Genomic DNA, 17,957 nt, shown 5'->3' with positions numbered 1-17,957 from the left:
ATTTAGGGGCGCCTGGGTGGCTCAGTTGGTTAAGCGTCTAGCTTCAGCTCAGGTCATGATCCCAGGATCCTGGGATGGCGCCCCATGTCCTCGGGTTCCCTGCTCAGTGGAGAGTCTGCTTCTCCCTCTGCCTCTGCTCCACCGCCCCCCACCACCACTCATGGCTCATGCACACTCTTTCTCTCCCTCTCTCTCAAATAAAATCCTTACTAAAAAAAAAAAAAAGGAGCTAGATTTATTTTTATTTGCTATGATGCCTAATATTTATAAGTCTTTCTCTTATTTGTACATTCTATGTACCATACTTCCGGGTTTGTTTCCACAACGCACCCTTCTCAACTCCTATTGTATTGGTCACATTGTTTGTATATCCTCTCCACTCCTCCCCAGCACTGGTTTGGAAGTTACACAATCTATTTCCATTCTTTTAAGCTGCGAATCTTCACAGCTTTGTAATCATTGGTCAAAGCCTTCTATGGATCTTATTGTTATCAAAGAAGATTAGATGCACTGATCAACTTTAGACCTTAAATCAAGTGTATGTGATAAAACTGAGGACCACTCCAGGCAATGGGTATAGAGCGTTCACTGTATAATTCTTTCAGCATTTTGTGTGTTTGATTTTTTTCATAGTAAAATATTGGGGGGTGATAGACATTGGAGAGGGTATGTGCTATGGTGAGCGCTGTGAATTGTGTAAGACTGTTGAATCACAGACCTGTACCTCTGAAACAAATAATACATTATATGTTAAAAAAAAAAAAGAATAAGAAGAAGAAGAAGAAGAAGAAGAAGATAGCAGGAAGGGAAAAATGAAGGGGGAGAATTGAAGGGGGAGACAAACCATGAGAGACTAGGGACTCTGAGAAACAAACTGAGGGTTCTAGAGGGGAGGGGGGTGGGGGGATGGGTTAGCCTGGTGATGGGTATTAAAGAGGGCACGTACTGAATGGAGCACTGGGTGTTATATGCAAACAATGAATCATGGAACACTACATCAAAAACTAATGATGTAATGTATGGTGACTAACATAACATAATAAAATTTAAAAAAAAAAAAAAAGAAGGATTTGATCACTTTTTCAAGTGATACACAGTCAGGGAAATGTGACCCCGTCATTTTGTTTTAATTAAGAGGAGACGAGTATCCTCAGGAAGTTTTACCTGTACAATATATGCAATAAGGTATACAATTAAATATCTACATAAAATGAAAATGCCTCATTACCTAGACTAGATTTGGTCTAATTAAAAAGTAAATCAAATTCATAAGGAAAAATAATTGCCACTAGGCATAAGAAGCTTCTTTCAATTTGGAATCTGAGTAAGGATACACATACCACCAGAGGCATGAGCCTCATACTATAATCTCAGAAAAAAGGAAACTGACTGAATACGATTGTGTAACCCTGGCTGGCTACCACAGATTAAGACACGGGGCATTTTTAGTGGGGTATAGGTATGCAGCATTCCACAGGGCCCCCAAACTGCAGAAGACTCTATAAGGGTAATACCAGTGCTCTGATACCGTTTGGAAGCCCCACACAGGTAAGCCATCTGGGGTGTCACAGAACAGAGCAAGGCAAACTTCGCATGGTTCCTGCAGGAAGGAAGCCAGACTGATTGGGTAGAAATGGGCCCTGAGGAACTCTTGGCCATATGACTTATTTGGAGAATACAGAACCAAGTCAGTGACAGGACATATTTAGAGCCGTTCTCTGCACAGTATATTGTAGGCCAAAGCGTCACTTTGGAAAGGCTCCTTCGGATTCATTAAACCCAAGGGTAGAGGGTTTTTGGGTAACAACTCAGTTTAGAACCATCACCATGCTGGCCAAGCACATTTGCTGCCAGGGAAGAAGTTAGATTTTCTTCTTACTCTAGGGCCGATGCTGGTCCCAATTACTTTCCACCAAAGTGAAAGTGGGGTCAAGGGCCAAGTAAACACTTATGTTATCCTCGTCCCTCAATATACTTGGACATAATGCAAGTGATGCCCTACTCAACACGTTTCAGGTTGACATATCCTCCAGAAAAGGGACATCTGCCCCCAGCTGGCATTCAGCTCAGGTCCCACCACCAAAGCTTCTACAAGTTACACTCTAGGTCACAGCAGGCTATTGATCATGTCAAGACACTCTGTATATTTGCTGGGGGGGGGGGGTGTTGGAGGGGGCTCATTCAAATGTTTCATCTGCCCTAAGAGGAAGCAGAAGAAAGAAAAGTGTGGGGGGAGAAACAGGTAAAGGAATGTTACCAGAGGAAGAAAGAGACAAAACTCTTGGAGAAGCTGATCAAAACAGAGGGCAAGATCACTTCAAAGAAAAGCAGCCTATGTGTGGCTGGGCCTGTCCTGTTGTGTATTTCTAGGAAATCCAGCCCTAAGGCTCATATCTGTAGGGTTGCTTTCTCTTAAATCTCCAAGAACTGAGCTCTCCCCCAAAACACCCCATCATTTTCTGCAAGGGAACCAAAGACCAGGTGTATGCAAAAGCGAAGTATGTAATGTGTACCCCACCCTTTCAGAGCAATGAAGAATTCCTAAGATTGTAATAAGGAACGTGAAGCTCTTTTATGCTCTCTTGCTCTAAAAAGGAGAGTCTTGAGAAGAAATTAAAAATGACAAAATCTGGCCTAATGTGAAGAAGGAATGTTCTAATGGGAAGAGATTTCAGAAGATGGAGGTCCTGAGTTCCTCAACTCCAAAGATATCCCAGGACAGACTGGACAATGTCTTGGCAGGGTGCTACAAATTCTGTGGTCGCCATGGAATCACCTTCTGCCAGAACTTGGAGCACTAACCATCACAGTCCTTCCAATGTTGAATTTCCAGGCCTTTTTGCTTTCTCCAAGGTCCACAAATTTGGTCATATACTCAACTGAGGCAGAGCTAACAATCTCATAACTGATTACAAATAGGATATAGGGTATGTATTTTATGTAGCTGGCTCAAAAATAAATAGTGAAAAGAAGAGGCGAGAAGAGGAAAAAAACCCAAAAGATTACTTACTCTAAGAATCCGGGTTTGTGTTTATGTTCCACATGAGGTCCAAATTGTATCTGGGCTTGAAATCCTCCAAACTCACAAGCTTTCTCGAAGGAGACAGGGTGGGAGCCATTCAGGATATCATCCCGAGCCTGAAACACAAGAGAAAGCGAAAAGCATCAGGAGCTTGGGGGAACCACGCATACTCTCCAGGGACACGTTCCTGCATCTGAACGCACCCTCTCTGTGGCGCAAAGGGAAAGTGCCAGCCAACGGGGACACACTCAGGACACTGCAGGTCACTGTAGCACAGTAGGATTAAGGCAGAAGGAAAACAAGTCCTTCCCCCAAACTGCCTATAGATAGAAAATATCAGCAGTATCCAGAATATTAAAACTAAAGCTTTAATATCTAGGAAGGTAGCAGTGATCATGAAAAATAAAGAGGCAAAGGGAAATCCTTGTGATTCACAATATACTTCTTATGTCCCTAAATCATTAAAGCTAACAGAAAAATTACCTAGAGGTAAAATCAACCCAATCCTCATCCCAAGATAAAAGCCAATGTAATGTAAGGTGGTGGCATGGGGAGAGAGATGGACAGATAATAACTCAATACTACAGCCATGTAAGGGAAATAAGCAAAATGCACAGTGCTCGAATGAGGAATGCACGGTGTCTAAAGTCCTTCTCCCAGTTCCTGATCCACCACTTCTGTTGCTATCTATTCTTCTGTCTTTTCTTCCTCCAGTTCAATAACCCCTAGACCACTCTCCTGCAGATACTCTAAGCGATGGCTCTGTGACTTAAACCAACAAGCATTTTCTTAGTGCCTGGCTATCTTCCTTCCTTCTGCCTCCTGGCCCTCCTCCTTCCATGCCATTCTTGTACCCACTAACTCAGGGGTTAGCAAACATTTCCTGTCAAAGGCCAGAGAGTAAACATATTAGACTTTGTGGGTCATGCTGGCTCTGTCGCAACTACTGAACTCTGCCACTGAAACACGAGAAACACCACGGACAATAAGTAAACAGTTACATGATATGGAAAGGGTTTACCCAACAAACCCTTTCATTCATGCAAACGAATGAGCTGTGTTCTAATAAAACTTTATTTACAAACACAGGGGATGCCAGGGCAGCATTTTGCTGACCTCCGCATTATTTCCGAGGGCAGATAAGTAAGTAAATAGAAGGAGAGGAAAGGGAGGGAGGGAAGGAAAGGATGAAAGAAGAAAGATCAGGATTTCCTTGAGCTGAAAAAAAGACTGGGGACCATCTGGTACGAAGCCAACATCTTACATATTGGGAAACTGCAAACTCTGAGAAGTTAAATGACTTGTCTGAGTTTCAACAACAGGTTAATGGTGAAGACATAAAAGGTTATGAAGAGACTATCTTTCAGGTAATGAGAAATGTGGATTTTTCTGACCAATATTCACTTGTATCCTAAGACAGCAGCGAAGAGAGCTTCAGTGCAGTGGTGAGCCCGTTAAGTGCCTCAGAGTCAGGCAGAGATATAGCACCGGCCACCAGGTCTCAATCTGGGAGGCCAGAGGCCCTCCTTTCTTCGTGGAACATCAGTCCGTACCACAACCAAGCACGTGAGGAATCCCTCGACAGTGCCCCCTTGAAACTGTGTGCCAAAAACACCACGGAAGCCTGAGCTGAGCTCCAGCTCACCACAAGCCACAGCCAGGAGCTTCCTGACTTCTCACCACCCTCAATGAACATTAAATGCTGTACCTGAACATAAAGCAAGTTCAGCTGCACGGGGTCTCTTGAGTCCACATTCTGATCAGAGTAGAAGAACTTCCGTCTAAGTAGCAACGTTTCGTGTTCATCTACTCCTTGTTCTCTGAATGTTCGGCTGTGATCCAGCCAATTTACTGCAACACAACAAGACAGATGAAAGAACTGTATGTATTCTTCCTCTTGGTTTGAAGGGATTTATCAAAAGAGAAGTGCATTTCTGGAATGCTGATATTCAGTTAGTTACTTATATTAAAACTGTGCTTTTTAACTTCGCAAAATTATTTCACATACACCATCGTGTGCCATATGACCCACCAAAAAACACCTGAGAGAAAATTCCCAGCCATTCCTAAAGTTTGTTAAGGCCCCACAATCAATTTTTAACATGGGGGGAAAGAAAAATTAATGATTTATGCCAAGACAACCACGTTAGCATTTTCCTTTAAGTCAACAGTGGATACTTCAAGTCTCATTGCATGAAATAATTTATAAACTGAGCATAATGAGTTACCTCCACCTGTAAGCAGAAAAGAAGAAGAAAATAGAAGTAATGGGGGGGGGGCAGTGGGGATGAGGGGTTGGGGGGAAGCAGGACAGGACACTAAGGGATCAGGGATGGTAGAACCCTGCCCATGGCCCAGCCTGGATCTCATTCAGAAAACGCTCACCTGTTATCTGGGTGCACAGGAATGGAGCACCCCTCTACACTTTCCACAGCTCTCATTCCCATACTCCTCCCTGGGCTTAACACACACATTGTGAGTAAGTAAGTATTACAAGCCTCACTGGATTCTAAGCAACTTCAGCACAGGGAATGTGTGGGAGTGATCTCATCTCCCACGGTACCTGGGAGAGTATCATGCACATTATAAAAATCCTTGGGATTTGTCTACCACTCTCTCACTTGGAAAGAAGTATGTAACTGGAAATCAAACGAGGCAGAAAGAAAAAAAAAAAGAAGGAAGAAAGGGTCAGAGGAAATGAAAGCCTCACTGAGGATCAATAAACATAATGACCATGATAACATCTTCCCAATGCAACAGCAAGAACAATGAAAGAGCGAGCCTGGGAAGGTCTATATAACTGTGCATGAAGGGGGATGTTGGGCATCCAGGTGCACATAGCATACTTTGGGGACACATGGGGTGTAGATAAGGGCTTTTCCAAATATTAACTGTGTGGTCACAGAAGAGGACTTTCCTATAATCAGCGTTTTGTAACCTCTAAGGAAATAATGGATCTAGGCAATGGTCATCAACGGCTGTTAACATCAGAAAATAGGAGACAACCAAATACAACTTTCTGACGGAAGTAGACAACACCACATAAGGAGTCTTTACTTAAAAAACAGACACATACACATGAATCTGATCAAGTTTCCAGATGTCAGGAATTAAGAGAGACAGAAGTACGTGCTAGAGGACAGCGCAGTCAACAAAATCCAGACCGTAGAAAACTCCATACAAATAACAATCTGCTTTCTTCTTCCCAGAAATTCCGAGAGGGGGAAAAAAAGAGATGGAGGGGAAGTTTGAGACAAAAACAGGTAAGCGTCACTTCATCTAACCTTATTTGGACCCCAGTTTAAACCAATTATTAGCTTTTTTAGAAGACAGTGTGAACATAATTTATATATTTGATATTAAGAGATTACTTTTTTTAGGTGTGAAATAGGACTATAGTCCGTTTTTTCCCTTAGAAGTCTTTTAGTGCCACAGAACAACAGCCAACAGAAAACTCCTGCCCAGGGTCATGTACGTGAAGGGAGGGGAGTGAGGCCTGGCCACACCTGCACCTGGCCCAAGCTCCCTTTTTTTTTTTTTTTTTTTAAGATTTTATTTATTTATTTGAAAGAGAGAGACATAGCGAGAGAGGGAACATGAGCAAGGGGAGTGGGAGAGGGAGAAGCAGGCTCCCCGTCTGAGCAGGGAGCCCGATGCGGGGCTCGATCCCAGGACCCTGGGACCATGACCTGAGCCGAAGGCAGATGCTTAACCACTGAGCCCCCCAGGCGCCCCCCAAGCTCCCTTCTGACACTCACAGTCATCATCCGTGTGGAGCTTGGCCTTCAGCTTCTCCATCTTCCTCTCGTCTCGCAATAGAGTCCTGTCTTTTTTTAGCGTCCCTGTCCCTTCCTCTTTCTTTTCTTCAATCGTTTCTTGGATTAAAGAGTACTCTTCATAGTTCGTTATTCCTAAAAATATAAATTAGGTTATAATTACCAGTGATGACACTGCTGTCACTCCTTCCAGCCGGGGGCCTGTGATACTCCGAGGAGTCCCGGTAGCACAGGACAGAAAGAGGCTTTACAAAGGTGAGGGTCAGGGGGCCACCCAGGAGCACACATCAAATAACTCTGGCCAAAAACAAGGTTTCTCAGCTAATTAAGCCATGTTTAAAATGTCACATTCAATTCTCCTAATTTTCGAGAAACAAGCACAGAGTAGAGATCATGCAGAACAAGGCAAGATAGGGTCAAACAAGAAGTGGCTGAAGCAACTGGTCTTCCTTTGCGTGGAGAGAAGACTAAGAGAGGCCAGGACACTTTTTCCAAATATTTGAAGGGCTTCATGCAGAAAGGAGATGACTAGAAGCTACAAGAAGAAAAGTTGTATAGCCATCAATTGTACAGGCTGTCCCTATCAGTCTTCAAGGAAATACTGGACGTCATTGATGCTTATACACAATCTCAGTCATGGACAAGAAACTGAATTATAGGATTCCAAACATATTTTCAATTAAAAAATTCCTTTTGGGGGTGCCTGGGTGGCTCAGTCGGCTAAGCGTCCGACTCTTCAATTTGGCTCAGGTCACGATCTCAGGGGCCTGAGATCTAGCCCTGCATCAGGCTCTGCACTCAGTGGGGAGTCCGCTTGAGATTCTCTCTTTCCCTCTGCCCCTCCCCAGCTCATGCTCGCTCTCATGTGCCCACGCAGGCATGCTCTCTCTCTCTAAAGTAAATATATAAATAAAATCTTTAAAAAAAAATTCCTTTGGCTTTTGTGCTTGCTTCGGCAGCACATATACCAAAAAAAATTCCTTTGGCTTTTGAAAGAGAAAATCTCTCAATTTCGACTCGGTGAGACGTTCAAGTGTTTACAATACCAGTTAGCGGGGTTGCATCTAGGGAATAGCAACACTGTCTTAGGATTGGACAGAAATCTGTGGCTAGGACACATTCAGGATTGGCAAGTCACCAAATGGGGGTGAAACAACAGGTGCGTAATTAACAACAAAACAAAAACTGGAACCTCGGCATGGGAATGCTCACCTATCCTGCTGCAAATAGTAACCAGGAGTTCCCCAACGGTCTTGGAGTCATCCACCATCACTGTTTTCACGGATCCATCCAGCATCCGGATTTTCTGAGGTCTCTGTTTCTTCTTATATTCCAAAATATCCTACAGCAAAACCCCACAAAATTTTCATACGACTTGATAAACCAGGTAATCAACTTGGACACTTTTCTTTAAAAAAATGAATTTTCCCTAGCACACTCTGATTTTCTCCTTCAAAGTTTTCATGAGATTTTTGCCACTAAAACAGAAACCCCAGTGCTAAGTAACTGCTTCCAGCAAGCTTTCTTAAAATCTGATGGTGAAATTACCCCCGAACAAGTACTGTTTATAGCTTACAATTCTTGAAAACTAACCTCTGTAAACTTAAAGTAGCTTATGCCTTCCTGAAAGTCTGTGGATGATCTGCTTTGATGAGAACTAGCAGAGGAAAAATCCTACTTACCATTGAAAAAGACAGTAGTGTGCTTCTCCAATTATCTTATGGTTGCAAGCAATTTTTAATATAGATGTCACGAAGGAATATATAATACCCCTCATAACTCTTTATAGTAGTGGTATGCCACAAAAGTGGTTTTTGCAGTAATGGCAAGATGAAACAGGGGTAGTAGGTTTGGAAGTTACTTTTAAATAGACTTTTTTTTTTTTAAACTACATTTAACAATAGAATTATGAATGGAAAATTAATTGGTACCACATAATTCACTCTCACTTTATGGAATACTGACCAATCGGGTATGTGCATTCCATATACTAAAACCCAGTATCTTCAAGGTTAAGCTGAAGACAATATTTAACACTTTTTTATTCATTACCTCTAACTCCAAACACAATCATTTTTTGTTGTCGCTGATTGTTATCAAGCTTGCATCTCATATGGACTTTCCTTTACAAAAACAAAACTGATTTATATTCAATCGCTGACTACCTTTAGGATCTTCTTGTTTTCCCCTCTAATCTACCCTTACTTTTTATCATTAGTCACCAGGATACTTCCTATATCCTTACAGAAAGACGCTCTATCTTATCCCCTAGCTACCAAGTGCAACCATGGCATGTGCAAAGAGCTGAACACACTAACCCCAAGCTGCTTTAATTACTCTGTGGAGTTTCAAGAATTTGGACTGCCGATATTTCCTCTTACTACCTGGACAGCCCTTACAAAGTCAAAACTAGGAATAAGATGCCCTTGGAGCAAAACAGATTGTTGGGTCTCCCTTTTTCTCTAAGGCATAATAGGATGTTGGCTTCTAGAGAAGGCCCACAGACAAGGTGACAAAACAAAACAAAAACAAAAACAAAAACAAACCAAAAATGACATCTACAACATACCCCATTTCGCAACATGTAGTAATCCAGTGTTCTGCCTGCTTCCAGCCAAATTCCTTTCCTGGGGTCTTCATCCGAGAGAAACAGCCCATAATCAGAAGCTGGGAGATAAAGAGAAGAGAGGATAAAAGACAGAGTGCCGCTGAAGCCATCACTGACTTCCAAGCCCTGAGTCTGCTGACTTGGCCGGATGTGGGCATTCTCCTGCATCAGACAGGTTTCGTTTTGACAACATGAGCAAGCCAAGGGGTAAAGCAGAAGAGGTGAAATGAGGCCTGAGCTGCAACGTCAACACCCACAGAGAAGGTTCGTGATTCTTAAAACCAGTGGGCAGCAGCTGTGTCTACACATTAGGGAAACACCAAAAACAGAACAGCCCAAATTTCTAATTTCTGAATTGGACTTTGTTCCCTATCACTTGCTATATAAAAACCTGGCAGAGAAGCCGTGAAGAAGGACAAGAGGGGCCATGGAGAAACTAAGGAAGTGACCACTTAAGCCCAAGGCCACTTAGGCAAAGAGGGGCCAATGGAGCCTTTACACTTTGAATAATCCCTCCATCATCCCAAAACAGCATTACAAAAGGCAAGCAGGAGGGCCCAGGGAGATGAAGCCGCTCTCCCCCACCCCACTAAATTATGAATATAATTGGAAAATAAAACTCTGTGTTCTCCATAGAAATCCCTTAGTCTGATCAGGAAGTACAAGAGCATGGTGGCAGGAGAAAAGCAGTTATCATTTCCTGTCTGAAGATTTCTATCTTGGGGCATCCGGCTGGCTTAGTCAATAGAGCATGCAACCCTTGATCTCAGAGTCATGAGTTCCAGCCCCATGTTGGGTGCAGAGATTACTTAAATAAATACGTCTTTAAAGATTATAAATAAATAAATACAATTAAAGACTTCTGTCTTCCTGAATGTGATTCAAGGTAACCTCAGAAACCCAGGTGAGGGTCTGAGCTCCTGTTTCTTAGAAAAACAACTTCAAGATCTGGAAAGGTTTTGATTTTCACCAGAGCCAAACAGCAACCTAAGCCAGAGAAATTTTTTTAAATCTGGGAGAAAAACAGTAGCAGACAAGACACCAGAAATGACTGGATAACCAGAATTTAGAGCAAGGGTAGGAATGTGGGATAACTTTGTTATTCTACATTACCCAAAAATAAAAATAGAGTGTTTTAAATAATATAAATAATGCTTTTAGACCAAAAGTTTGGCAGTTTTGTGACATCTTTTTGAGAAGATCAATGCCTATCTCTAAGATTCTCATACTTCCCATTTTTAAGTTAAGTTTCAGCCCATTTTCACAGTAAAGGCTTATTAATTTGAGAGTAATCCCAATTTCTCAAGTGCCAATCAAACACTAAATAAAGGAAGAAAATGTAGGGAGAAGAGAGAGGGCAATTGAAAATAAAAATTCTATGAATGGCTTTTGTTTAAACTCAGATTAATAGTGGTCAGTGGTTTAAACAAACAGGAAACAAAACATAGATTCATAGATGCTCCCCACCCCCTTAAGGGTTTGATCAAGTTTATAAAGCCCCTTCAAAGTAACTGAAATATAAGGCTTGCCCTGCATCCTGATGGCAGTTCCAGCCTGCTTCAGGCTGCGTATATGGAAAACAGGGCTCAGGGTATACAAATGTGTAACCGTTGGAGTAGCTTCATTTGTACTTTATAGGGCAAATGAGATGACATATCAAAAAGTGACCTGTAAACTGTAGAGAGCAATGCTGAGGTATGGAAGGGTCATGATGATGGGCATCACAATGATGATCCAGTGGCAGCTGTGGCCATTGTCAGCACAAGCCTCACTAGGGAGGTAAGTAGTGTCCAGGATAAGAAGACATTTCATTTGAAACATACACACACTAGTGCATTTGGGTACCACTCAGACCGTCTGTTTCTTTGTCTACTAAGCAAAGAACATACAAACACGTTTCAAGAAGCCAGTGAATAACCAATGGCCTACCTTGGCCAGTTTGTGCCTCCGGTACCCGTTCCCGAATGACTCGACATGCATCGTACACGGCTGTAGATGGTTCAAACTGCATGGTCTTCACCACATTGCAGTGGCGGACACAAATCTTTAAGGACAGGGCCACCATTTTCCTAAATGATTTGAAGATCCTCACTTAGAATGTCTGGAAAACACAAAGAGACAAACGGTGATATTCGTAAGAGTCTTGAAAAAACTGCTAGACTTTAAATCAACTTTAAATAATTGAAAGAATAAAATAGCAATTAAAGTGAATGCTTTGGGTAAAAACACAAATTAAAAGATTTTAAAAATTTTAAAATAAAACAAGAGCATCTAGACTCAGGGTTAACATTATCACAGAGTGGCAAGTAGACTCTCTAGGGAGGAAGGATCCATGGAAGTTCACCAAGACTCCTTCTCAATGGTGCTCCCTACTTTGGGTTTCTAACAGGGGATCATCAGTGTGAGAGGCAGACAGCCTTGGGCACCACAGCCACCTCCTGAAGATGCTTCTGTTAGCAGCCTCAGTGCCCCAGCTCTCTCCCCACAGCTCCTGGGGACAGGAGGAAGCATGAATGCCCTCTCAGATGCTCCTCAGGGCCAAAGAGTTCCACCTCATCATGTACCAGAAGACAGCATCTGGGCCCAACTCCAACACGAGGATCCTGTGTAAATCCAAGCAAGGCCCTCTGGCCGCTCTGCTTCAGTTTCCCCACAAGAAGCCACAATGGTAACAGCCCTATATAATTCATAAAAGAACCAAACCCTGAGGGGTTATCAATGGGAGCCCAATGCCCAGTTTTAGAAAGTACACAGGTTTAGGCTAGGTTTTATTTCATAAATGACTTCTTTTTAAAACCTAAGTCCAAAAATTTAGTCCATTTCCTTTGAGTTGGTGGCTTATGGCTTATTTTGATGACCTGCTCTCTTCTGTGGCCAGAAACTTAGCCCTCAACCCAGGCCAGCCTCAATCAAATGCATCTTCCTCAGGCACAAGAGAGAGGACTCTTCCCTGCACCTGACACAGACCCAGCTGACTGTCATCCAGGCAAACAGAACAATGCACTTCAGAATTAGGAGCTATTAGAATCCCGGCACTGTATCAATAACATAAACCACAGGAATTTCAAGTTCTCATCCTTTCTTATCTTTTCTTAGAGAGCCCACAGGTAGTGAACCTGAACCCCAGCTGCCTTGATGCCCCCTTCCCACTTAAGAATGCAAACGCTAAGCAGCAATGAGGTGATCAAGAGGCAGAGAGGGCCGCAGGCTGACCAGGCCCAGGGAGTGGGTGCCTGTGGGGCATCACTTCTTCATGTGCGTGATTCATTGCCAGCTTCTTAACAACAGGTGACTGGGTCAACTGCATACAGAGGACATTTTTAAACAGATGTTCTGGAGTCCATGGGCAGCGTATACACACAGCTGCATGGAGCAAACATTTAGGCTGTCCAACTATAAAGTCATTTTGACCTCCACTTACAGTCTGAATGAATTGCCTGTGAAAATGTTTCTTGAAAAATGTCAAGATACAGTTCTCAATAAATAATAGCAGTGTTCACTGGGAATCTTCCCCAAATCGAATCAATTTACTACAGCCTAGGCAGTGGCTGGACTGTTGACATGGCAGAAGGGTACAAAATATCCAGGGATTTTCCACCTACAATATCAAGGACTTTTAAGGTGATAGATGAAAGGGTCTACCCAACTCTGTTTTTATAGGCATATTTAACTGACCAACTCCCCCATTTGGGAAAAACTTAAACTCTAGACATCAATTGACAAATTTACTGTAATGTAGAGATCACTGCATGGAATAGTCTACCCCCCTGGGGCTGGTGACAATTGTGAGGTTTCCTGAACCACAGAGATTCAGGAGCATGACTGGGAGTAACAGTCAGTGGTAAAGACCATGGAACTCTGTCACAGGTGCCATTTATGGAATGCACCAGAGAGGATGGGACGGTTAATCTCTTCCATTCCCTGGGAATAGGAAGGATTTTAAGTGTCCCTGCACGAAGGCTGCCCTTCCCAGGCTAATAATTGGACTTTCCGCAGAGCAAATTAATGGTCCCTCTAGCCAAGCCTAGACAGATTCCATCAAAGAGAAATACAGAGCCATGACATGGGGCTGAAAGCAGAATATCAGAGCAAGACCGTAAACATTGGAGCTCAGAAGGTAACAGAAGACACATAGCGGGGGAGAAAGGGGCAAGTGGATCAGCAGGGAGCAGACAGAAGCAAGACCAGACAAAACCTAGGCCTGTGGATCAACAAGAAACACAGGAGAAACCCAGAGATTTAAGAAGCAGAAGAAAAGAAGCAGAATATACACAGCAGTGAAGGAAAATCTCTATCCAAAACAACTGGAAAAATGAAGAAGCCAGTGACTGATGGGGGGGGGGAAGCTGCTAGTGGCACAGGTTTTGGGGTAAAAAATTCTCTGAGTTTCTTTAGGATATATTCAGTGGGGAGGTAGAACAGGGTCAAATACAAAGCAGGACACATAATGTTCGGGGGAGCTCATCATCTTTCAATCCTTGGGACTAGAAAGATCATCTAGGGAAGTGAGCAGAGACCTGAGGACAGAGTCCTGGGACAATGTTCTAAAATCAGGACAAGAAGGGACTGGCAAGGAGGCCTAGTGGTAGGTGAAGGAGGAGAACCAAGAGAGGGTGGGCCCAGAAGAAGGTGCACTGAGCAGGAGGGAGAGAGCACCTGTGCTACGTGCTGATCACAGCCCAAGGAAGATGAGGGTGGAGATACCACTGAATCTGGCAGGGAGGCCCCTGGTAGCCGAGGTAAGAAGCAGCAATCAGAGTGGGGGAAGCCAGAGTAGCAGTTTCAGGAGAGAGAGGAGGGGGAGGGGCCGGCAGAGCAAGTACAGACTTGTCTCCCTGTCTCTTGAGGAGGCAGGGGCAGAGGAACAGGCCTTGGCTCCGACGTATGCCCTTCAGGCTTTTTACCCAGAAGTACGTAACGTGTAGTTGCTACAAACTCCGTATCTACACAGCATCTGTACAGACACGGTTTCCACCTGATGATGGCCCCAGAGGCAGTCCCAAGACAGCTCAGTGCCCTTCCCGGAGGCAGGAGCCTCAGCGTGCATGATCTCCGTTCTGGGCCTGTGAGAGAGGAGAGGAGTAGGCAAGACCGTTCAAGGGAAGGGCGCTGGCCTGGGAAGGAGTCTGGGGTCCAGGCTCATTCCCAGGCCTGCCAATGCCTTGGGCCTTTGGGCCTGTTTTTTCTCCTCCTTCTGCTCTTCAGAGAGCAGGGGGCGACTGGCTCCCATGAAAAGGATGTTTGGCCAACTATTCCCACGGGATTCCCTTGTCCCCTCCTCATAACATCTCACAGGGGAAGCCACAGAACAGAGACAACTATGCTTAGCTCAAAGTAGACATTCAACATAAGGAGGGACACCGGCGATTCACTGCGAGATTCGTGTTCTCAACTTTTCTACCACCTCAAATGTTACAACATGGCCCATGTGATACAGCAAAACCAAACCACCAAAATAAGTCCCTCTCAGAGCACTGCTCAGTGATCAAAGACTAAAAAGGCTCCAGTGTCGTCTTCTTACTCCTGGCTCTCAGTGTTCCCAGTATGAAGCACCAAACAAGACCTATGATTTCCTTTGCGGCAATGTTTTAAACATGCAAATTAGGTAGATAATAATGTTAATAAACTACAAGGTTATATGTCCATATGTCTGTAAAAGACACGGTATCTTAATTTTTATCATGCAAGAAGATCGTCCACACAAGCAAATTTCAATGAGGTCTGAAACCAAAGTACATGGTGATTTAACCATTATTCCACAGGGAACACGGCACTGAGCTGTTTCTAGCCCCACACACAGCACAGTGACATACTTGCTAAACAGGTGCTGAAATTAACGGTCCTGGCTTATGGCAAAAAGATCATAGGATCAAAGCATATAGGAACCTAGATACGTCAAATAAAAATGGGTATGTGTTTTCAGCTCTTATGAGAAGTCTCACTATACATCCACTAAAGCCCTGAGAAAATCATGTAGCTTAGACAACGCACTGTGCTAAAGACTAATGCTCTGCTCCCTCTCCAGTGAGATGTTCTCAGGCCACTGGTGCAGCCTGCAAACTGAGCCTCACCTCCACTTCCCTGTACCCTAACCCCCCTGGCTAATCCCTGCCTCTTCAGGCAGGGAGCCTCGGACAGAGGAACAGGTTTCCTTTTTTGGTTTGGCTGCAAGAAGGCTCAAAGCCTACTTACTGCTTTATAGTCTAACCCCTGTCTCTATTTTTATGATCCTATCCTTGTTTTTCTTTTACCCCGATCTGAATGTATGCTATCTTGCTGGATCTTAAGTCCTTTTTTGTTGTGGTTTTGGTTTCTTGCTAAAAGACAAGGTATAAAATTCATAAAACATAGATTATTTTCCTTTCCATAATTTCTTCTCCTTCTGACCATTTTTGTCCTGATTTTATGGGTGAAGGTCACCTGGGGCCAACAAGAAACCTTTCTGTGCCATCCATTGTGGCAGATGAGCCAATGGAACCAGTGGCGAAACCCAGACATTCTCCTTCTAAAGTAAACACTTTTCGGTCCTAGGGAGCTGGAAACAGCTCAGGATGGCAGCAGCGGTGTAGGCTGCCCAAGCTCCGGCCAGTCCATCCTGGAGCAAACAGGCCCAGCTCAGCCAAGGGCTCCTCCTCACCGAAGAAATGTCCACCATTGGTCAAGATGCGCAACCACCCCTCGGATCTCTGCCCTGACCAGTGACGGTTGTGAGGTGTTCCAACTCCACTCCTGCCATACCAGTTCATGACTTCGAGCTGGCTGCTTAACTGCAGTCTGCCTCAGTTTCTTCCTCCGCAAAATGGGAGACAATAATAGGCTTAACCTGTAAGGTTACTATAGAAATCATGGGGCAGCTGGGTGGCTCAGTCGTTAAGCGTCTGCCTTCGGCTCAGGTCATGATCCCGGGGTCCTGGGATTGAGCTCCTCATTGGGCTCCCTGCTCCGCAGGAAGCCTGCTTCTCCTTCTCCCATTCCCCCTGCTTGTGTTCCCTCTCTCGCTGTCTCTCTCTCTCTGTCAAATAAATAAATAAAAAAATCTTAAAAAAAAAAAAAATCTATTAACACAGGTCAAAGACACAAAGAAAGTGCCAGGTAAGGGTTTGTTTTACTCATCTTGGCCATAGTGGGTGGAGAAACACTGGAAGCAGCATATTCTATTTAGCTACCATCTGACCTGCAAAATTCAATTTATTGTTTATTTTACATCTATTATGTAGTAGACACTATCACAGACATTAGGGAGCAAAGACGATCAAGATTCCTGTCTAGATAGCACTCCCCTCCTAGTGACCCTGTTCACTGTACAGCGCCTGTGTTCATCCTTATTCAAGTCATTCAACAGGCTTTTTGTAGATGCAGAATTATCCAAGGATGGGCCATGAAGCCGAGTGTGTCTGTGGAACAAGGAAGTCCTGCACTCAGGCTATCCTCCTGGACGTAGGTCAGATTCCCTTAATCCAAGAGCCTCAGGGAGCAAAAGTGCACCCTCTGGTATGGGTCAGGGCTGGCATTAAAGTAGACTCCTGCGCTGGGGCCTGTCAATGAACCCTGCCCAGATGCAACCTAGGAGAGGGGCCATGGGGCTCTGCACACTCCGCTACAAGCAGAGGTGTCCTACTCAGCTGACAGGACAACAGGGTCAGGCTACCGTGCTTCAGCGGGAGCCTGCATCTTGAAAGAAGTAAGAACTGCCCACCATCCCTCTCCTCTCTCTTCCTCCAACCACTGGCTCCATTCTGACCCACTGGAAGACCACTGCACCCAATAATGAGGGCTGTACCCGCTCTCCCCTCAGCAGGCAAAATATAGCCCTGATAACAGCATGCATTTTATAACCAAAGGTCAATATAAAACATGGGCCTGTCATTCACCTCAATCTCCAGTGAACACTTCTGCTCTCTGGAAGAAATGCCCAGGAAGGAGCTTCCCTTGTCTCCACCCTTGACCCGCTCTTCTGCAAGGGAGAAAGGGAATAGCTCAGCTGATAAGTAGATACCCATCCCATGATGGGGCCATAGCTCGCCAGAGGTGCCTCGGAAGCAAAAGCCAGGGTCTCGCCCTCCATCTGGCTTTCCTGGGCTGTCTGTACTCAGGTACCTTGGGGCTCAGCTCAAACATTCAGAACTTTCAGTATATGATACTTAGCCCACCAGGCACATCCAGGTGTCTATGTGTCACCATCTAGAAGGGTGCGGCAACTCAACTGTTCACTGGGAGCCAGCTGCCTTTGATTCAGGGAGGGATGAGGAGGAGAGAAGGCAGTGTCCCATTTCCATCCCACCTGCAGCCAGCTTTATCAGGGAGCCACAGGCCTGCCTTAAGAATCCGCCCCTCCCCCACTGGGCCCCTCACACCTCCCTCTTCCCAACTAGTGAGAGCCCAGAAGGCAGAGTCTGAGTAGAGAGGCTCACCCCCCCCCACCCCAGTCCCCCACATTCCCAACTCAGGAGGGAGAACTCCAGCTAATCCTAAACTCAGGGAAAACAGTACATGAATACGACTGATGGGATTTCCTCACAGGGTAACCGCCCACATAGAAAAAGACCAGAAT

The 17,957-nt window shown here is 44.4% G+C and overlaps 1 protein-coding gene across 13 annotated transcripts in view; it reads right to left on the bottom strand.

The window, feature by feature from the left end:
• TLN2 (talin 2) overlaps nt 1-17,957 on the bottom strand; it is a 421,358-nt gene that overhangs the window by 183,834 nt on the left and 219,567 nt on the right. For all 13 annotated transcript variants that reach the window (XM_032417152.1, XM_032417158.1, XM_032417149.1 and 10 more), the window contains 6 exons: nt 11,336-11,507; nt 9,368-9,465; nt 8,011-8,140; nt 6,781-6,933; nt 4,731-4,873; nt 3,011-3,138 (listed from right to left, as the gene is read on the bottom strand). In XM_032417152.1, the coding sequence (XP_032273043.1) occupies nt 3,011-3,138; nt 4,731-4,873; nt 6,781-6,933; nt 8,011-8,140; nt 9,368-9,465; nt 11,336-11,471 (788 nt within the window). In that variant the 5' untranslated portion in view covers nt 11,472-11,507. The remainder of the gene's footprint in view (nt 1-3,010; nt 3,139-4,730; nt 4,874-6,780; nt 6,934-8,010; nt 8,141-9,367; nt 9,466-11,335; nt 11,508-17,957) is intronic.

The sequence above is a fragment of the Phoca vitulina genome, unplaced genomic scaffold (genome assembly GCF_004348235.1).
Source record: "Phoca vitulina isolate PV1807 unplaced genomic scaffold, GSC_HSeal_1.0 scaffold20, whole genome shotgun sequence".
NCBI lineage: Eukaryota > Metazoa > Chordata > Mammalia > Carnivora > Phocidae > Phoca > Phoca vitulina.
This window is presented reverse-complemented; position numbering and strand designations above follow the sequence as displayed.